The sequence below is a fragment of the Stegastes partitus genome, unplaced genomic scaffold, assembly GCF_000690725.1.
Source record: "Stegastes partitus isolate 25-593 unplaced genomic scaffold, Stegastes_partitus-1.0.2 Scaffold454, whole genome shotgun sequence".
Classification (NCBI taxonomy): Eukaryota; Metazoa; Chordata; class Actinopteri; family Pomacentridae; genus Stegastes; species Stegastes partitus.
The window spans coordinates 1-22,457 of record NW_007578185.1 but is presented as its reverse complement, the minus strand read 5'-3'; the positions used below and the strand labels follow the sequence as shown (position 1 = coordinate 22,457).

Genomic DNA, 22,457 nt, shown 5'->3' with positions numbered 1-22,457 from the left:
TGTGAATGTTTTGAATCTGAGGTTTCTTGCACTCCAACTCCCATCACATCACATTTTTTTGCAACCTAACCCATAACCTCAATATTAGTGATTGCTTCAGTGCATTTTGCAAAAGGAGACAGTCTTGCTTCTGAAGGAGCGGACTGACGCCAAGCCAATGATTAGGATCGCTGCACATATTAAATCAGGATTAATGACCGATTGATCCTAATCTTCCAAATCATGTCAAGCAGATCTCCTTCTCATGGCTAAAACTTCATGGTCAGGGCTACTGGACGGTGTCAGATTATAGCCAAGGATTGGATTATCACTACTGATCCAATTATACATGTTGTTGCTGTAATCGGCTGTCAGACCGGTCTCATTCTAAGGATAACCCTGTGGAGAGAGAGAGTGGATCCAAATAGGCCTATTATAGCACAAATTGGGATGTTAAGCCACACAAATCCTATATGAAAGAATCCTGCAGGAGCGGTGTGAATAAAATAACTGAAAGCAATGATTTGACAGTTATAGGGGTTTCAGTAAAAAAAAAAAAACAGCTGGACTTGGGAAGGATTACGCTGACCTGGAGGACTGAGAGGCTTCACTGATCTGACAGCTAATACTAATGTGATTCAATGCTCACAAGCTGTGAAATGACCATCTAGTGGCAGAACTGTAAATGTGTAGCTGGTGACATCTGACATAGTGGCCGAGCAACGGGAAATAGAAAAAAAAAAAAAAGAGGCTCAACCGATGACGCCTTGACTCCACCTCATGATGCCATTTAGCAACAGATGAGCAGCGCTTCATGTTCGTTTCGGGCAGTCAGAGTCACGCATTGCCCCGAAGGAGCACTTTTAACTGCGTAATGTTTGTCGGGGTCGCGGTGCGTCCTGTCGTCTCTCCTGCACCGTAGCTTGCTAGCCCGTTAGCGGCTCCCTCGTGTTATCGCTGCCCGTGTGTGCCGGATCGCTATGGATGTGCTCTGGATGATACCGTTGCTGCTGGTCCCGCTCCTGATGTGGACCAGCAGCACGTTTGTTTTCTATTTCAAAAAGTGCTTTTACGTCGCCTGGATGATGTGCTTGGCCCTGGTCGCGATCCCCCTGTGCATACTGAAGAGCGGAGGCAGAGACGTTGAGAACATGAGGTGAGTTTGTTGTGCGTAATAAATGTGGCTTCGTCTGACAGCTAGCCGAGCGTTAGCTAGTTAGCGGCTAGCAGCAGCAGCCGCCGTTGTTGATATTAAACAGATTAGGCTCGCTAGCAACGCTGCCGGGTTTGTTTTTTTTTTACTGTGGCGGGGAGTTATGTAAAACACTACACCGCTGTGACACCAGGGAGCGTCTTAGCTACCACACTGTGTGCCATTTGAAAGAAAGAAAAAAACGAAAAAGAAGTGATGCATTTTTAATCATACATATGCTAATATTAGCTCCCCTGACACATTGGCAGGGGGACGTGTTAGCGGAAAGCCAAGATGCTAACATTACGCTCATGTTTAGCGCTTCAGCTTTTTCCCAACGTGGCTAAAACAACACTATCCTCACATGTTGGCAATTATTTTAACGATATATTCTGGAAAAATCTGTGCTGACTCCGTCCTGTCGGCTAAGTTACATGAGGTGAGCACATCGTTGACTGACTGGACGTCACAAAGGTGTCGTTGTTCTGCTGGTTCTGGAGCCAAAGCTGCTGTTCTTTGAGAAGAAATTGCATTAGTGAAATCAGTTTAGCAATTCTGGCAATGCAGCTGAGAAACTGTGGCTAACTTTATGTGTAATGAGTTGTCAGTGGGCCGGTTTAAAGTGCACATGAGCTCCATAAGTATGCAATCCAGCACCGTTAGGTTCAGTCAGGGTTTGGTTAAAGTGTGTGAATGAGTGGTTCAGTTGTTGATGTTACAGTCAGTGCTGAGGATTTAAACTTGTGTTCACATATCCTGTCCACTTCAGTTTACAAGTATGTTAAGTAAAAAATGCTGCAGACCTTAGTTACAGCCCTGAACAAGTAGCATACTGTGGGTGCAGCCTCTGTTAAGATGACCTCTTGACCTCACCTTTTGAGTATTTGTGTTATTTTACACCTGACCGACAGACTGACCAGGTCAACTGACACTTGTTAAGGCAGAAATGTAGTGCCGGTGTCCACTTTTTGTTGTTGTGGTTAAATCTGGCCACCGGAGGATGGATTGCTGCACACAGATGACTGCATTCCAGTAATTACCTTGAAGAGACGGATGCCAGATGGCAGGTTCTCCCTGATTAGAGTTGGGTTACTGAATAGTTATGAGGCCCATCCTCATGCAGCCTCACTCGGCCCGAACTGCTGACAGCAGCCCTGTCAGTTACAACAGCAGACCTTCCTGCCTCAGTGCTCTAGGAATAACAGTTTCACAGTCATGTTAGCTGTGGTGCTGGTGTCATGTTGCACCCGTGTACCGTTCTGTCAGCTCAAAGGTTATCTGGACCTGTTGACTGTGACAAAGTGACTGAATCGGGGTCAGACCTTGGACGGGAAGTGAATAGAGTTTTGGATGCATATTTTACACAGTGGCCGGCCTTGGCAGAAAGAATTCAGTGATTCATCAAGACAGAGGAGTCTGTCACAGACATTTGCTGTCGCACAAAGGCCTGAATTCTGGGGTTGACTACTTGCTTCACAGCTGACTTGGAAAACTTGGATGTAACAAGAGTGACGTGATGAGCCAGAACAGGCTTGTACCTGCTCAGACAAAAACTTCCACAGAACTCAAGTTGTTGCTACTGTTGTGCTCGCATTTCCTCAAACACTCTTCTTAGGTTTTAATTCATGGTTAGTGCTGGTGCGGACACACAGTCCTACCTGTCACATGTGTGAATGGCTACTTCTGGCTAGAGGTCCTGGCATTGATTATCAGGTAGGATCTCATGACAGCAGATAAAGGCCAGGGGTTTAGTTTTCTTACTCGCAATTGCTCGAGCTCAGGTTCCGTACGGTGTAACAGTCTCAAACATCAGTGGGAGACCACTGTTGCTGCCTGTTTGACTAATCAGTAATGTTGTCACTCAGACCACGGGATGACTGACCTTTACAGTGGACAAAGTTAAAACTACCCATATTCTTGATCCAGCCTTTCTGAATGAAGCAACCCTTTGCTGTAACACTCGAGGCCTGTGATCATGTCCCTGCCCTGTACAACACTGTGACCTTTAGCTTGCGATTAAGCTGAATAAGCTTGGCGCTGGCATCTTTGTCGGTTCAATATTTTTTTTGGTATAACAGGTCAGGCACACCTTTTATCTGTGACGAGCCTGATTGTATGGGATTATGCTCTTCCCTATATGCTGATTATGCATTGCAGAATCAAAAGAACCTATTTAGAGACTGATAATGAAATGTAGCATAGCTAAAGCTTAGTGGAATGGTTATAAAAAGAATTCAACCAGGGTCATGTCTTTCCCCTTGAACAATCTTGGAGTTGCTGCAACACTGACTGAGTCATTGCATAACCAGTGGCTTTTGCAGGAGACTGTGTGTTATCACTGTGCTGTGTTGAAAGATAAGCAAAAACTGTATTCCAGTGTAAAGGTTAAAGTAATTACTCTATAGTTTAGCAGGAGTACATATGTGCAAACTTAGATTCAAGGCAGTGTAGAGTGGTTCCTTTAGAAATGGAGTCACATGCCAATGAACACAAGCGATGAGTTAAGAACTTTCACATGTCTCATTTTGAAACAATAATGTGCTTTGATTTGATCATCAGCAAAGGCAGCATTTCACATCTCTATACGAGCTCATTATGAACTGTCATATCTGGCAGTAGTGCAAGAACGAAAATTGGGCAAGACTTAAGTAACCATTGAATATTAATTTAAATGTAACACATGTTTGTATCATAACAGGCAAAGTGCTTTACATTTTTTTGGCATGTAGACTCTCAGCATGTGGCCTGGAGGACAGAGATCGAGCCTCCAAACCTGCAATTAGTAAACCAGCTGTTGTGTTACCTGAGGCACAGCCACATGTCTGTGTTTTATGACAGTGAAAAGAGGTGATTGTTTTTGTTTCTTTTACCAACTTGGGACAACACTTTCCATGGTTTGTGTGGTACTCATATAAATGAATACCTCTTTGTACCTACCAGCTTAATTCCTAAAGTATAGACTCTAGTTACCGCAGTGTTGCAATGGACAGCACTGAAAATCACAAACACAAGTAGTCTGACCAGTCGTAGGAAGAATTATTTTTATAATTATACCATCTACACCACCTGTTTGAAGGGAGAAGGAAGGGAATTTTTTTTAATCCAAGGTTTTTCTTGTAAACATCTGTTTAAATAAACCCACTTCCTGTTCAACTTTTGCCAGCTTTACCAGCTGTATTATAATGGGCAGTTCTGGTGCTTAAACATTACCTGGTACTCGTAGGAGAGCTTTGACAAGTTATTAAAAGATGAGGGATGTCACAAAACCCAGAGTTTGGTAGTCGTTACCAAAACCACTCAAGTTTTTAAGGATTGCTCATACCAATTTTAATGTCAAACAAATCAATTAATCAAATGAATGAATTTTAGATTAATACTCGTGTTATATTTTTAAACTGAATGATGGTAGCCACTAATATAATAGGAATAGGAATATAATGGGAATATTTTCGTATATACATTTTGGCAAAATTTTAATGTAAATTTAATAACTGAAAGTCGCTCATCTTGAACTCTGCATACAGATTCAGGTCCTAAAGGTGTTTTCTTCTTTCATTTGAAATGCTTTGTGACACATTCTTCATACCATCTTCAGGTTGCCTATAGCTGCCCCGATCATAAAACTCCACCACCAGATATGCCTATACTCTATTGGGTGGGTTTTTTCCTACCACAAGTCACAGCAGACCTGAGGACTGTACTACGAAGCATGTTTGACATATCCAGACTTTCTTTGTGTAAGCCAGCTCAACAAAAACTAAAGCTCCAGCCAGAGATCAGAGGTATCACAAAGGTGGTTCAACTTTCTTTGTCAACTCAGACTTTCTGCTTCAGACTCTGTTCACATAAAAGGAGGCGTTTAATGCATCACGTGACTCTTCTTCTGCACTGAATGAAACGATGTGCAGCTGCTTCAGTCAGCAGGTTGTTACAATGGAGAACAATGAGGAATATAAACATTTATGATGGTAAAAAGCGCCGCTACTGTAAATGGTGCAGGACAGAAATGCTGGTAGAAAACTGTTAATATGTAATATTTTACCGATGCAGCCGCTTATTTCCAGCAGACAGCTGCATGTTAAAGTTAAACTTTAAACTTAGTATGTTTAAACATGAGCTTGTACTGAGGTGCATTTAGGTCTGACACTGTCCCATTATGCAGGACATCACTTTAATTTTTAGCCAAATCAAAGCAAAATTAATGTTATTGATTGAATATTCTCTGTAATAAATCCCAGTAGAATAATCCATGTTCTAATCTGTTCTATCAGCTGCGGTACCAACAGTTTAAATGAACTTGACAGCAAATCAGTGCCAAACATAAAAAAATGTTTATGTGATTTCTGCATCACCAACTGAATACATGTCTGGTTCCCATGGCAACGCGATACATACAGTGTGTGATACTGTAGCTACATGACTTCATTCAGTGATATTAGTAACGCACAACTCAGCATGTTTGCAGATAAAACACATTCCCGCAACTGAAAATCTGTATCGCTCATAAATAATAGTCAAGGAATGATTTGGTTAAAGGGAGACGCTCTTTCAGCCGGTATAAATCTGAAACTCTGAACATAACTAGCTAGCTAACTAGCTCCACAGCATCAGTTACCATGGAGATCTAGCAGGTAAAAAAGAGCCACCTTCGTAACACTGAAAACTCTGACTTTAGGCTCAACATACCTGCTAACCCACTAATCTGGCTTCGTAGTCCAGCCCTCTGTTGCTGTACTTGCTGTACTTGCACTTCCTGCTGCCGGTCCAGGTGTTGTTGGTATTGTCCTATATGTACTGTACCTACAGCTTGTTGTCATAGAAGAGCCTGTAAAGTCAGAGTTTCCCAATTTTGACATCGACCAATCCGTTCTCATGACATCCATATCAAAGATATTTTAAAAGCTCGCCGATTTTCCATAATACCATTCTTGTGTGCTTATTGAGTCAGAGGTCAATCTGGGCATTCTTAAATCCCCAAAGCTGCTCTTTCATAGGGCATTATTTTGGCAACCTCAAAACAAGTCTTAAAATATCAAAGTCAGTAAAATCCATGAGGGATTTGTTCATTTGTGACTGAATCTGACTGGTGAGGAAAACAGTGAAAGTCAGATAACTACAGACCTCTGCTCCTAGCTAACAAAAGTCCAGATGACCTTCCCAAAGAGTTTTTATATCTAATAAAGACGCTCTTTTGTCATTTTAACCTTTATGAGAGGATGAAAAGATAATCAGCTCTGGCATCTGGGTGAAATAAAGGCTATTAACAATGTACTAAGTGGCTTTCCTGTTTTCAGACCAATGATTATTGCGAGCATAACCACCAAGTATTACCACAGCCAGAGCCTTCATTATTGAATTTTCTTTCTTGAGGAACAGGATATTGGAGATGATGGCTGGAAATGTTTGATTTTCGTGTAAATTTACAGTCAAACAGCATTGTGTTTGGTGGTGTAGTAGCATGTACTCTGTGTTTCATGCTGAAAATGTTCACTTTTTTCTTTTCATTTTCATTTGAAAGACTTTACTTCTCAACAACAAGTATTACAGCAAGGTCTGAAACATCCCTAATGAAGGAACGGGAGACAAAAAACTGCCGTAAATTACAAGGAGCCTGGAAGACATTTTTAAATCAAGGGCAAATAAGGACAACAAAAAGAGGAAGAAGTTGCAGAGGGCTGATTTAGTGGTGAGCGAGGCACATTGGGTATTGAAGTGATGATTCTCTGGCTGAGACGGAGGACGGGGAGTGCCTCTGCTGTTTTCCCTGACAGCGAAGGTCATTCAAGTTAGTGGTGTGTAACAGAAGCCAATTTTAGTGTGTTGCGCAGGAAAAACAGCTCGTTTGTTTTCCAAATTTGTGGTCTGGTTTTGCATGGAATATTTTGTCATGCTTTACAGCTGTATGGCAACTGAGCTGCTTATGTGCTATGGCTCTCTTCATAAGACATTTCAACCTGAGCGGATGTTTTATTTACTATGAGAGGTCTTGTTTTAGGTATTCATTTGATTACTCATAGACTTACTCAGCACTAATATGCATCCTTAGTAAACATTTATTTCTGAATCCCTATTTGATTTAATTAAGTCGAGCTTCCTCATCTTAGACAAATCCCCCATTTGATCATCCCGACTCTCTGCACCTTTGAGGAAGTCACATTTGTGAAATCTATATTTAGCTGGGTTCAGATCTGATGACACAGCCGACACGGACAAAGCTGAGTGCACTATTTGCTACAAGAAAGTTTTGGTGAAGGTAACACATCGAACCATTATTGTTCAAGGTGGCCCAGAAGTCCTTGTGTGTGTGTGCTGGAAGTGCACACCTACACTTCTGAGCAAATTTTCAATACAATTTGGAACACAATCACTCTACAGCTCTCCCAACTAAAGCGGGACGGAATAAATATGCTTGTCTTCTTGGCAAAAAAAAAAACAAAAAACTGCTGGCCCTGTGTGCACTTTGGATGCTTGTAGCTTTAGGATTTAAGTACAAATTATTTTTCTTAAATTATTCAGACAAAACTCCCACATAAAGATAACGTATTCGTGCCCATAATAGCGTTAGCTGTTCTTGCATTTGCATTCTGCAGCCTCTTGGTGAATGGCAATAAATTGTGCTTTCATTGATGTAAATGGAAAACTAAAGATAAAATATATTTATCACAAAAGGGAACTTGGCCAACAAAATAATTGTTTGGAGGTAGATTGAGTCATGTTCAAAATGTGTTGATTTTTTGTGCTATTTTTAGACCTATACTCAATAATAAGTTGAAAGCATTGCGTCTTGGGAAACACCTATCAGAGTAATCTGATGTTAGGCAGGGCTACTACACTGTGATACATGTACAACAGGAACTTAACCAGTATCTTTTGTTTGTTTGTTTACAAGTACTGCCATATGCTTTACACCGTCATAAAATGGAAGAGTTATTAAGGTATGATAGTATACACACTCCCCAAGCCTTTTCTCAGCAAGTGTTTTAGGGACCAAAGACAAGATAGCGAGGAAATGGGTTGTGACGTGTTAACAGGTGAAAACATTTGATCTTGAACCTTGATTACACCGACTGAGAGAATGTGCATCATGGTGCTGTGACATGGGTCATACCTTGGAACTGGTTGTTTGGAATCCCACTGAAGTTTTCCAAGTCATAGGTCAACTCAGATATGAACAGAGCTCACAGCTGTTATCTGCTTTGTCTCTACGAGGGCTGAACTTTACAAGTCCCAGAAGATAAACTCTGATCTGACAGAGTGTAAAGGAGAAACATCTGTGTGCGGGGGAAAAAAATGTGTTTTGATGTTTATCAGATTGAGGAGTTTTTAACTCGAATGCAAAAAAGGGCACTCACAGAGAACTGGCGTGCAAGTGTGCAGCTCTAGAACGCACATTTACTGCTCGGTCAGAAGACAGCTGTTTTTGTCATCTTTTTATCCTCAAGCAGTAAGCAGCTGTTGTCAGCAAACAAGCTCTGATGAATACACTGTACGCTCCCGCCTAGCTCTAGACACAGGCCTAGTGACTAATTGGTAAAGAGTTTAACATCTGCTAGTTAAAGGCCCAGATATTCTTTCTGAGAGCAAATCAGAGCTACAAAGGAGAGCAAATATTGAACTTGCATTTTTCCAGCTGGCGTGAAATACGGCACTTAATGTCTAATGTCAAGTTTGTGGGTTTTAAAAATAGACTGCTGTTTGTCCTGACAACATTGAGGTGGTGATACGGTAGTAGCTGTAAATTTGTCAGCTTGTTTTCAAAGTTTTATTGACCCATAGGGGCCAAAAATCTGTCAAAGCAGCTGAGGTGTGTCCAGGAGATTGATGTGGTCGTTACTTAGCAAGTGAAATGGTTAAAAAGGGGATAGTGAAGCTAAATATCAAAAACAAGGAACAAAATCATGAGTTTACATTTCGCTGATACTGCCTGTCCTCCTTAAGGGCTACATTATCAAACATAATAATATAAGTTTTATTTTACGAGTAATTAACTGTATGAATTAGCAGTGCTATAAAATATGTGTGATAACTTAAGTGTCAGATGCAGAGAGGCAGATGGTAGGACATTGCTTCTCAAAGCTTATTGGAGCGTAATGTTTACTACAGGCAATTATTTAACCATGCAGGAAACAACCGAAGCTAATAGGGAGGCTGAACATGATTAATCTACCAGATTATATTGTCTCATTAAGGTTGAATTAGAAATATCTCAGCTGGCAAGCTTGCACTGTCCTGTGACACCTTAGCGCTGAACAGGCCTTGTGCGTTCCACTATTAACACCAACCTGTCCGAAGTAGAGTTCTGGTTAATCATACTTAGCCTGCTGCCTTCACATGTGAACAGTAACCTAAACTTACTCAGCTCTGTCCTATCCCCTCAGGATCATCCGTTCCCTGGTTCGTCATGTCAAGTACTTCCTGGGTCTTCGGTTTGAAGTGACCGGTTGGGAGCATCTGCAGACACAGGGTCCCTACGTCATCATCTCCAACCACCAGAGCTCTCTGGATGTTTTGGGTGGGTATTGCAGTGCTTTTGTTACAAGGAAAAACTGTAACATTGATAACACTATTTCACTGGATGCACTCCTCGGGGCATACGAGGTGTGTCAGAAAAGTTCCAGGACTGGTGTCACAAAAGACATATTTTAAATCCAAACTACAAACTAGAAATTTTCCCCTTTGACGTAATCCCCCTGGAGTCCAACACACTTTCCCAGCCTTCTGTGCCACGCCGCCATGCACTCCTGGAAGGATTCTTCTGGGATCCTCTGCAGCTCCATCATCATAGCCATCTTGATGTTGTCCACGTCTTCAAAACGGGTCCCCTTGATGACCCCCTTGAGCTTGGGGAAGAGGAAACAATCCCACAGAGCCAGGTGGGGTGAGTAGGGAGGTTGCTCCAGCACGGCGAAGTTCTTCTCAGCCAGGAACTGTGGGATGCTCAGGACATTGTGAGGAGGCGGGTTGTCATGGTGAAGCAGCCACGACTTGTCCTGCCACAACTCTCGCCTCTTCTGGAGCACTGAACGAAGCAAACCCCGCAGGATCTCTTTGTAGACGTGCTGGTTGATGGTCTGAAGGGGAAAACTCCTAGTTTGTCGTTTGGGTTTGAAATTTATCTTTAGTGACACCAGTCCTGGAACTTTTCTGACACACCTGGTAAACACCCTAACTTTTGCCCTTTTGATTACACTTACAAAAGAACAGATTTGGGACACAACTCCCCCTTTTCTCTTCCCCCCCTCTCATTTTGCTGAAATCTTTCTTTATGCTTCCACACAATTAGATTTTCAGGTTGTCTGTACGTATGTCCACCTGTCTCTGCTCCAACACCAGGAGGAAACATCACCAAAATTTGCTCAAACGTTGGACTTCAGAATAAACTGATTGGAATTGGTCTAAGGATGATCACTGTGTCATCACAAAAACACATTTTTTGCCAGAAGTCAAGACTTCACAAGCTACATTTTCTCAAAATGTCATCTCAAATATCTGACGAAGTTATGACATTTTTGCTTTGTGATCAGATCAGTGGGATCAGGACTCTTGATTTGTCCTCGGATCGAAACAGCACCTTTTTATTCAAACCTGCAGCATTTAACTTAATGGCATGTGCTTTGTCTATATGAGGACATTTTTATCCCCAGAAGGTCAAAAGTCAAGTCTGGACAGATGTGATACCAACATGACAGGTTGGCAGAGGCAGACATTTGCACCTGTGTAGAGAGAAAAAGTGTGTTTTTCATACAGTGGTAAACTTGTGTGTGTGTGAACACCTGAAATGACCTCTGAAGTTGGAGGAAAAAAAATCACATATAAATGACTGTTATCACTAAAACTTATGTTAGATATTTTCCAGTATTCATAGTTAAATGTCAGTGTCATTTCAGATTACATGTGAGCCTGAAACAATGTAGAGAGGTTGGGAAAGGCCTCTTGTAGTGCCTCATCTATTTTTCAGAACAGACTGAAAGATTCTGTCTATGATGAAGAATAATGCAGGATGGTTCTGGCAGCTTTGCCTCAGCGCTAGTTTTTGCTTCAGTGTTCTTTTGTTTTGTTTTGTTTTTTTTTTTTATCTTCAAATACGATCGGATTTAGCAGGGAAGAATTGTTGCACATTCTGTTCACTTCACCCTGAGGATATGGCACATTCACTTCTGGACGTTTTTGTTGGAGCAGCAGCAGTCGATGCAGGAGTCACAGATGGAAGAATTGTACCGTTAAGCTCCCACAGTGGGGATTTCTGAATCTGCACCCGAGTATATCTGTGGTGAATCTTGTCTCCCTGGCCAATAAAATGGAAAAGCTGCGACTGCTCCATGGGACTAACAAGGATTATTCACTCTCTGCTGCTTTGTGCTTCATGTAAACCTTGCTAGGTAAAAATGTTCCAGGACAGTATGCATATTAGAGTTACTAGGCAAAACAAGGACAGGCAAATTTGGCTTTTAGATGAATGGAGTTCAGATGTCAGCTGATTTTTATTCTGCTCAAACTATCTCAAGCCTGTCTGTGCCAGGTACAGCAACACATGAGTGACCTGGCAGTCGACACGGAGCACTCTGCACTCACTTGTCATGATCCTGGAGGATTTAATGGAAAGAGCTTCCGGCATGATTTAAATAAGGAGTGCTGGACCAGAAGAGGGAGTGCGCTGGACCACTGCTGGACAAATAGCCGTGGTCAGAAATGAGCCACGAGGCAAAGCTATAACTGCTGGCCTGCTGTGCATGCAGTGACTGCTGACCTGGATGAGCTCACTGACACAGTGACATGAGAAACCATCCCCTCACATTATCAACTACAAACAACTGGCTGTTGACCTGAGTGTGTTTTACTGGGAGGTTGATGAGGCATGTACGCCGCTCTGACTTAGACTACGTTCTCACGGAGTCAGCTAATTAGGAAAAACCCCCTTACACGTGATGCTGATTTGTCTTGACACTGGGTGAGGCAAAGCTCCTAAACTAAACTTCAGGTTTAACGTCTGTTACACTAAATGTGCACAGCACTCGGCTGTACTGCATCCCAGCTGCAAACCAGCTCTTTTCTCAGCTCTGTTTCAGTTTCAGAAGTAGAATCTGTTCTTCAGCAGCCTCTTTATAATATTGTTTAGTCCTGTTTCTGTGATATGTTCAGTCTTCTACAAGCATGAATGTGTGTTTAAAGACAGCTATAGTAGGAGATGCAACTTTCTGCTGATTTATTCTCCGTCATCACTCATGTTAATTGTTAATCTAGTTGATCTCACGTTCCAGCTTTTGTCTTTGACCTTTGTTTTGTCTAACAACATCCTGATCATAACCTAAGGATTTAATCCATCTTGTAGGTTTGTCAACATGGTGCATATTTGCCGTGATCAAATGTCATGCCTCCTTCTTTGCCTGACGGCAAAAAAATATGTAAATGACAACTATACTGTGGATTTCCTGGTATGCAAACACAGTATTTGTGTGCAAGATTGTCTGCGGCAGCCATGACGGAGCCAGACTACGATGTGGCCAGATCCTGTGTACGCTGGTCATCAGTCACAGTCTGGTTTGAATCAGCCACTAAACAATACAAAGGCAAACTCAAACGGACAGTCAGGACTGCTGAGGGCAGAACTGGCACCACCATCAAGAACTTAAAGACCCCATATTGTGCCCCTTTTCAGCAAAAGAAAGACATTCTCCCAGATGATTATTATTTTATTTATTTATTTTTATTTTTATTTTTTAAGCTTAAAAGAATACAAAGACGGTTATGGACTCTATAACCACTGGTTTTAAGCACTGCTCTAAACCAGGGGCCTCATTTATCATCAGTGCGTAGAAAAGGTTCTAAATTCTGTCGCACGAATAAAATTTAGAGTGTAAGTACGAAAAAATCCATATTTGTTAAACATGCGTATGTGGGTCATACGTACATCAGAAGTCATCAGTGTTGGTAAATCCCACTCGTTCTTAACCACCATGCTTGTGCACTTTCGAGACGCCTCCAATTAACTATATATGGTAACAACACACCTCTTTATGAAACATGTGAAGATTTTCCCCCTCACCGTTCATCATCAGGGCAAAGAGAGCGACAAAGAGGAACTTTTCGAAAACCAAAATTGAGGTACTTGTCAGCGAGGTTGAAGCTACCCAGAAGCTATTGTTTGGTGCGTGAAATGTTGGGATAAGCAGCAAAAGAAAAAGAAAACATTGCATGGGACAAGATAACCATCACAGTTATTCCTGTTGGGTCAGAGGAGAGAGCGCTGTGTTCTCTAGGAATGTTCGTATCCACTGATGATAAATGACGCCCCTGGACTTTATGTTGCTTCTAACTTTTTCCTCTTTAACAAACACTGGATTCACAGCCTCCTCAGTCCTTATTTATTGGTTTTAGATCTGTCTTAAAGTTTCCACTAGTCCTCCTTGTTCCTTTGCTTTACAATTTTAACAACATTAACTGGTGTGTGTGCAATCATAGTAATGGTAATGTTAGCCGCACAATAGACCAACACTAAACACCTTCCTTTTCATATGGCAACATTTCCATCAATGACAAAGAAATCCACTGGATTTTTAGCTCCTCAGATGCTGGTAGTGCATTTCACTTCACACTTGCAGCCAGCAGCAGTACATTTAGTGTGCTTTTGCTTGTGACTGAGACATTTTAGAGTTTGCAGAAGCCACTCCAGAAAGTAAATAAACCTGACGGACTGCGAGGCACTTCTGAATAGCGTACCTGTTTAAAAAGCTGGAGGTGTGTTTAGTTCTGTGGGGCTTCAGGAGTGGCAGTAGTAGGCGTCTGATGATTGTCACAGCTTTCATTTTACACCTTCAAGTTTGTTAGACACACACAACGCAATAGAAATAGATTTTCACTTTAGCACAAGGTGTGTCACATCCAAACTTTAAACTCCTGCTTTTTCTTACAACAAACCCTCCTGTTTTTTGGTTGTTAAGATGGATTCCAGTGCCAGTTAGGCAACAGTCTTACTAGAAGTGGGCCAAATGTAAGATTACTGCATTCCTGCTTTGTGCTGACACGCAGATTGCTGGACAGACTGCACAATAATTTGCAACCACAGAAATGACTTCGATATTATATTTAGCAGTCTTGATTTGGCACCGAAGATCATCGAACACATTGATTACTAATTATACCAGTAAAATGTTCGCACAGGACCCAGTCTGAGATTTTAAAAAAAGCTGTTGTAGAAAGGCTTTGATTCTTCTGTTTGTGCTGTCATTTCGAACCCTTGTTAACATTCCCTCATTCCTCAATTCAGTCTTCAGGACACTAAATTAGCAGGACTATGTTTTCTCTCCATCAGTACCTGGATGGAGTGTTTTTTTAGTGCTGCTGAGTGATGAGGGCCGGCTCGAGGCCAGGATACTGACAGCAGGGAGAGAGATAGGCATCTAATTAGCATTGAGAAAACTCAGCATGAGGCTTATTTGGCGTCCAAGTTGCCATGCCAACTGCTACACCCTGTCATTAATAGCTGCACTTCTAGAGCTGATGTAATAGGAACTACAGTCCTCACCTCACCTCCACAGATAGGGCAGCAATTCAATCACTCTTTCTGATGTCGTTTTGGTTGTCTGCTCTGTTTTTTCTCAACCTGGTACAGACACATCGACTTGCTCTGCTGTTTCCCATCATTTATTTAACTGACTTTGCACCAGGAACCTGCGCGAAGGTTAATAAAACATGTCGGATTTCATAACGTTCACGTAGATAACTCCCATCAATAAAGTAACGTTTCTGTTCAAGCATTGCATCTATTACATCAGCAGACTTAATACATGATGAAATCCAGGCTTTCAGACAGCCAGACAGAGATAAGATGGCAAGGCCAAAGCTCGTCCCAGACTGTTATCCTTAAACGCCCCACGTAGTTGCCGGTGTTGTACATATTAAAGACCTCTTTAAAGGTCCCATGTGAATATGATACATTTTTATTGTATTTTGTGGTTGTTATAAAGTTGAAGTTGTAAAGTACCAGCTGTTAAAATATGAAGATGTTTACCTTTGCTAATCCTCAAGTTCCCCAACAACGAGGAAGCCTCCCAGCGTTACAAGCCAGTAAGAACTTCACCCATGTGCTACCTGACACCCAACTAACCAGAGAGGTCAAGTACAAAGCAAGTTTGACGTAGCCGGGCTTCTTTGTGTAAGTCAGCTAGACAAACACTGAAGCTCCAGTCAGAGATTACAGTTATCGCGAAGGTGGTTCAACCTTCTTTGTCAACTCAGACGTTCTGCTTCGGACTCTGTTCACATAAAAGGAGGCGTTTAATGTGTCACGTGACTCTTCTTCTGCACTGAATGAAACGATGTGCAGCTGCTTCAGTCAACATGTTGCTATAATGGAGAACAATGAGGAATATAAACATTTATGACAGTAAAAAGCGCTGCTACTGTAAATGGTGCAGGACAGACATGCTGGTAGAAAACTGTTAACATGTAAATATATAATATTTTACTGGTATAGCCGCTTATTTCCAACTAACAGCTGCACGTTAAAGTTAAACTTAGTATGTTTAAACATGATCTTGTATTGAAGAGCGTTTAGGTCTGACACTGTCTCATAATGCAGGACATAACTTTAAGTTTTGGCCAAATCAAAGTGAAATTAATGTTATTGATTGAATATTCTCTGTAATGAATCCCAGTAGAATAATCCATGTTCCAATCTGTGTTTTATCAGCGGCAGTATCAGCAGAGTAAACGGACTTGACAGCAAATCAGAGCCAAACATTAAAAAAAAACATATTTATGTGACTTCTGCATCGCCAACTAAATACATGTCTGGTTCCCATGGCAACTTGATGCATACAGTGTGCGATACTGTAGCTACACAGCTTCATTCAGTGATATTAGTAACGCACAACTCAGGAAACGGTCTGGTTAAAGGGAGACGTTCTTTCCAGACGATTTAAATCTGAAACTCTGAACATAACCTGCTCCGGACCAGGTTAGCTTCACAATGTCAGTTACCATGGAGATCTAGCTCCACAGCATCAGTTACCATGGAGATCTAGTAGGTAAAAAGTGACACTGAAAACTCTGGCTTTAAGCTCAACATACCTCGTTAACCCACTCATCTTGTTTCGTAGTTCAGCCCTCTGTAGTCATAACTGCAACGTTATCTGACAAACTCACAAAACACATGAGTTTAAAAGCAAGGTGTGCTGTGAATTTGCCAATACTTCCATGCCAGATGATCACACTAGGAGAAAGTTAGAAGTGTCTCCCAGTGTCAGCAGCTATGGGGTCCGCTGGTTTTCTCTGTGTTGTCAATCACAGTCTCAGAGAGAGTTTCCTTCCTGAAGGGGGCAGGGCCAGCAGCAGCTCATTGGTGTTCTGAACAAAACAGAACATTTAGACAGAAGCTTAAACCAGGTCTCATACCGTCAAGGTTAAATGAACTATCTTTCGTCCTTTAAAGATAATTTACTTGGTGTTTTCACCTTTTATTGGATAGTCAGAGAAAATGAGGTCAAGGTAGCAGGGGCAGAACGTCCAGTCAGGGTCCAGGTGGTATTCACCCTAACGGCTGCTAAACCACTTCTTATTCATCTTTTTGTCTCTGTCTGTCTCTCTGTCTGTCTGTCTGTCTGTAACAAATAATGATAATTCATTAATCTGACTAATGATCACAACAGTTAAAAAGACAAACGATGAAAACAAAACAATTGTTGTGCAATCAGTGACTGATAGTGTCACACTCAGCTAATCATTGATCCTTTAATTTTTGTAATGTTTTTTTTTTCCATTAGCAATGACATCAAAAGGTATAATTAAGTTTTAAATTAAATCTAATTAAATTTATCTAAGACTTTCTATAATTCCTTCTCTACCTGGATAGAAGGAGTACCTACCTTTGAGTTGATGCAGCCTCCAATAAATCCTTTTTGCTGTTTGGCTTTTTTTAGTTAATAATAAAGTTGGAATGTTTCTCAATATCTAAAGTCTTTTTTTATTAGTACCGAGAAAATTTTTGCTTGCTATTTGTTTTCATTCAAGACATTTTTAATTATCTGTGTGTACAGTGAGACATTTGTTTAAAATCATCTGTATTTTGTAAGGTTTTGTTTGGTTAGAAACATATGCTGTATGTATGCAGTTGTTCTGACTGTTTTACATGCTTTGAAATTGTGTTTCTCAGGTATGATGGAGATCTTACCAGACCGTTGCACTATGATTGCCAAGAAGGAGTTGGTCTACGCTGGCACAGTGGGCCTCATCTGCTGGCTGGGGGGCATCGTCTTCATCAACCGCAAGAAGACGAGCGATGCAAAGAGTGTCATGGCTGACGCTGCCCAAACCATGTTGGATGAGCAGGTAATCTGTTTCTTTGTCAACACTCGACATACCTCCATCCATGGTGACGGAAGAAGCTCAGTTCAATTTACTATGCTGCACTTTTTTTTCCTTTTTTTGTTCCTGCATATGTTTATCTCAAGGTTCTGTGTTCGACTTTATGGGTTTTTGTGGGATGATTTACTTTCCTCCTCTGACCTGATGTCCTTTGACCTTCACAGATTCGTCTGTGGGTGTTTCCAGAGGGAACGCGTAACCAGAGAGGCGACCTGCTGCCTTTCAAAAAAGGTGCTTTCCACCTGGCAGTGCAGGCACAAGTGAGTATTTTTTCTTTAATGTCCTTAAATTTCACCTTCTTTTTTCCTGTTCTGTATGCTCAGTAGGATAGAGGGTAAGCTGTCCTACGCTGTATCCCATCCATACATTAGAATTAAATCAGCATTAGTGAAATGCACACATTCATCCTGTTCATTCATTTGACCCTGACAGCGAGGGGCTGTGATAATACTGGCTCTATGCCAGGAAACTTCTGCCAACTTTATCTCCAAAAAGAGTGAGGGGCTTCGTATTGTGCTGCTTCTAGACACATGGGGGAGCTAGCAGCCTTATGTGGACGCAAGGCTAAATCATGATTTAACTATGTTGGCTATGTTGACGTTCATAATGACCACTATCTAAATAAATGCTTTCGAATCAGCAGACTAGTTTGCACGTTTCATACTTATTTTAAGCTTCTCTGACTTTGGTATCTATTCTATTTATCACAGCAAGTTACGAGAGGGAGGGTAGATGCAGCTCCCGATGCAAAGTGACTGCACAGTAACTCGGAGCTCAGCTTTGTGCACTTATGAGCTTTATCTCTGCATGCATGCAGGTGGGAGGTCTCTCTCCTGGAGTTGATGTTTCATAGCACACACTCAGGGTCAGACAGGTGGAATGAATTAAAAAAACATTGTCGAATGGAATCTGGCCAAAAACCGCAGCTTAGTTCACCCCAGGCAACACTGTTTTGTGTGTTTGTGTGCGTGTGTGTAGGGGTGTGTGTGTGTGTGTGTGTGCGCGTCCCTATTTTGTAACTTGCAGCAAAAGATTAATATCAGTTTTGTTCAGATATGCAGCAAGGCCAAGAGGCTACAAAAATAAAACCCTGCTGCTCCTCATCAGCAAACACATTAACATTTTCTATAGGGGCTCTACAGTTCAGAGCTTGCTAATAAGTTCCACAAATAATGTTTGGATGCTAGCAAAGGTACTCAGTTTGGTATTTTTGTGTCTGCCTGAGGTGGCAGAATAACTTCATTTGAAGTCTGGTGATCACAATCTGTGTTTGAGTTTTCCCCTTTTGGCTTTTCTTTACACTTGAGACTATTTCTGTGTGAACAGAGACTATTTCTATCTCTCTGTGGTTGCTTCTGCTGAGTTGTAGTGCAGCCTTTCCATTTGTACCCAGCCAGCCAGATTGAGTAGAAGCAGGACAGCCCCCAGGGGGAGACACGTTTGGCTCAGCCAGTCCTGCTGAAGGGCCACTCGGGGCCTCGAGAGAGCAGCTCGGCCTCTATTAGCAGTGGTGGAGGAGATGGAGATTGCTCGTGTCATGCTGGGTTCGTGTGTATGTGACAGAATGTGAGGTTGGTTTAGTCAAGCATGTTTGTCCGTGTTTCTCATCTTTTGCCTTGTTAAGAAAATGGTCAAAAGTCAAGTTTAAATGTCAGATTCCTTTGTGATAGAATGAACAAAAATATCAATGCAGCATGCAAATGGTCTGCTGTTTGACTTAGAGAAAAAGTTAAACATGTGATTTCCTTTGCTGCGGTTTAAAAGGGTCAGCTTTAGCCAATTGTGCACAAAAAGAGCAGATGACCTTTGACTTCATCCACAGCCTAGTCAGCAGTGGCTTTAAGGGACCATGATCAGAGAGTGGGACCAGCACACAGACATCCCTTTGAGCAGTGAATACAAACATCCACCTTAAAATGCAGTTTTATTCAAATGACACAATGCCACAGATGACAAGAGACGGACCAGAGCAGGCTGTTGGCAGGCTGGATGCTGCATGTCAGTTAGGGTTGTGGCCAGTGACTGAATGTCCACAACTCTTCCATTTGTTGTCTACGAAATAGTTTCAGACAGCATGGTAGACAGACAATCTGCCACATGACCAGACCACGTGTCACAAGCCGAGCCCAAGACTGTCACGTCCAACTCGTCCATCAGTGAAATTCCTTGTGATCAGCTGCAGAGACTGCCGAAGAAATTGTTGGTGCGCACGGCCAGAGAATATCTGTTCAACCTGTTAGGAATCACCTGAGGGAAGCTGGTTTGGCAGAATGACATCATAATAATCAGCTGCAGTGGGCAACCACTGTCATTGGTTGGACACTAGCGAGATGGAGGATGGTGCTTTTCACCGATGGATCTCATTTCCAACTATGCAGAAGTTGTATTTGGCATCGTACAGGGGGAAGCTGTCCAGATGTCAACATGGTACAGAGAACGACCCGTTGGACAAAGAATACATCTGCACCTCAATGCCCAGCAACATCAAGATGAAACCTGTTTATTCGCCTCCGTCACTTGACAATTTAACAAGACAATGTGTGTGCGTCCTGGTCTCACCAGAATATGCAATGTCCTTCAGCAGTAGCTGCTGACAAAGTTTCCGTCCAACTATGGCTTGCATACTCTGTAGACATGTTACCCAACAAACATCCATGGGTTGCTCTGGACGGACATCCAAACAGGCATGGGGATGGTCATTTCCAACATAGCCTGTACTGGGTTGTTCCATAACGTCCATTCTGATGTAGAGATGCTGAGTGTTGGAACAACAAATACTTGTTCATCTATGTCAAAAGAATGAATAGAAGTTATTAAAAATGACATGCTGCGTTCGTATTTTTGCTCGTCATTGCTTCCCTTCTTATGTTTCAGGTACCCATCATACCCATCGTTTTCTCCTCCTACAGCAACTTCTACCTACGGAAAGAAAAGCAGTTCAAATCGGGTAACTCAACCCTTGACTTCACATATTTCCGTACCAAGTTGTGTGCTTTTTCTTTGTGTAGGACTAATTGACATCTGTATGCTGAGACTGACGTGATGTTCAATGAGACTTCTAACAGTAAAGTTTTGTGCCTCTGCAGGGACCATCAGATTGAAGATCCTTCCAAAGATCGAGACAAAGGGAATGACGTCAGACGACGTTTCATCCCTGTCCGACAAATCCTTCAACGTGATGCGCTCTGCCTTCATGGAAATCTCTGGTTCCGTAACCCAGAGTAACGGGCCCTTAAGGCACTGAACATTTACCATACTCCCACCTCTTTTTCTGCCCCCGTCTGAGACCCATTCCTCCCCCAAGACCTCCCCGCTCTCCCCAGGTTGTCCCATTACCTGGCCAGGAAACAACATGACACAGGTTTCTTGTCATGAAATCTCTTCTTGTCTAGTTCGCCTGGTCCAGTGCGCCGCTGGCCTGGCCTGACCATACAGCACAGTCAGTCCCGACCCTCACTGTGTCTGCAGCAGCAGCACCAGCAGCAGCGCTGCTCTGCACGCCGTGAGTGGAGTGACGGACGGCAAGCCGAACAGTATGGATGTGTGTTGTTCATGCATGCCTTTTGGATGGCTCTGTCCACCTTCATCCTTGCTTTGTACTCTGGCTACGGAAAGCCTGGCTTTGTTATTGTCTTACTTTATCACCGTTTTGAACTTTCTTTGGCCTTTTCCTCCCCTTTTGTCTCCTCCTGCATTCTGTTTAGCAGATAAAGTTTGGCATTTTCTCTTTTCTGTTCATAAATGTCAGTGGATATTTATGTGTTCCTCTCATGATGCCTTGGATTTGGTTATCTTTCAGTGCTTACACACACATATTTAGAGTAGCCCATCTCCTTCCTTCCTTTGCTTTCAGTGCGTTCTCCCCTTTCTGCATTCCAGTCTCTTGCCTAAAGACAAAGCGGAGCGGGGTCTCCACCAGTGGTGGAGCGTGGAGGGCGACAGTGGTCGGCCACAGACTTCTTTAGTTCTGTTGCTATGAATTCAACTCTGTATCCATATTGGCTCTTAAACTCAATGACCAATAGCTCCATGACATACTTCATGATGTCAGAAAGCAAGGAATGCAAGGTTACAAGATACCGTGTATAACAATAGCACCCACTTGTACTGAATTAATGGACTTCTTTCAGTGTTGTGTGTTGTTGGTGTATCATCGTGCGTTCTTTCAGTTCGTCTCCAAAAGAATCGAAGTAACCGGCGTGCAGCACCGAGCAGCAAGTGTCTTCTAGCTGTGCTCTACTTTTTCTTTTTTTTGCTATTTATTTTCACATCTGATAATCATGTCTTGTTCTTTTTTGTAAAGCAATCACATGTTTTTGCTCCTCAGAAAGAACTCATAAGTGAACCTATTTAAGATGTGTCAAAAACAGGTGACTTCATAAAGTGCAATGTCCAAGCATTACTGTTCCAAAGTGCGAGCTACCTGCTGTGCCATGACAAAGATTTTTTTTGGGAAGTTTCCAACGTCAGCCCATTGTTATCTCGCTATGACCTGCTTAATCAGTGATTCACTGATCGATTATTCTTTACTCGTGATATATTGTCGCCTTTACCAATGATACCAGGCTGTAAGGAGAAGGGTAAAACTTGTGTAGAATTCTGAAATTATTTAGCTCTCACGCTTTTTTTTTAATTATTATTTTTTTTTGTAAATTTGATCTGGTTTTATATGTTTTGATTAACTGGAAGAGTTACTAATTACTAACAAACCTGACAAATTACATCTAAGGAGAATTTATTAACTTAAAGTGCATTTTGTTGATTGGCTATGTGAAGGCTTGTCCCTGAATTTTAATAATATGAAAGTGAACAATGTTCTAGTTGTGATTCAGTTATGACTTAACCTCGTAGGAGAATATTAGATTATTTAAAAAAAGTGTTTTGGCCTTAAGTTTGATTGGTTGTTGTCGTTGCACTTTGAATT

The 22,457-nt window shown here is 41.9% G+C and overlaps 1 protein-coding gene across 1 annotated transcript; it reads left to right on the top strand.

Moving 5' to 3' along the window:
- Positions 1–764: 764 nt before the first annotated feature.
- Positions 765–22,451, top strand: agpat2 (1-acylglycerol-3-phosphate O-acyltransferase 2 (lysophosphatidic acid acyltransferase, beta)). The gene is made up of 6 exons (XM_008286408.1): positions 765–1,135; positions 9,550–9,683; positions 17,322–17,497; positions 17,698–17,793; positions 20,408–20,480; positions 20,620–22,451. Exons 1-6 carry the CDS (start codon positions 960–962, stop codon positions 20,775–20,777), a joined length of 813 nt encoding a protein of 270 aa, XP_008284630.1. The 5' UTR covers positions 765–959; the 3' UTR covers positions 20,778–22,451.
- Positions 22,452–22,457: the final 6 nt, after the last annotated feature.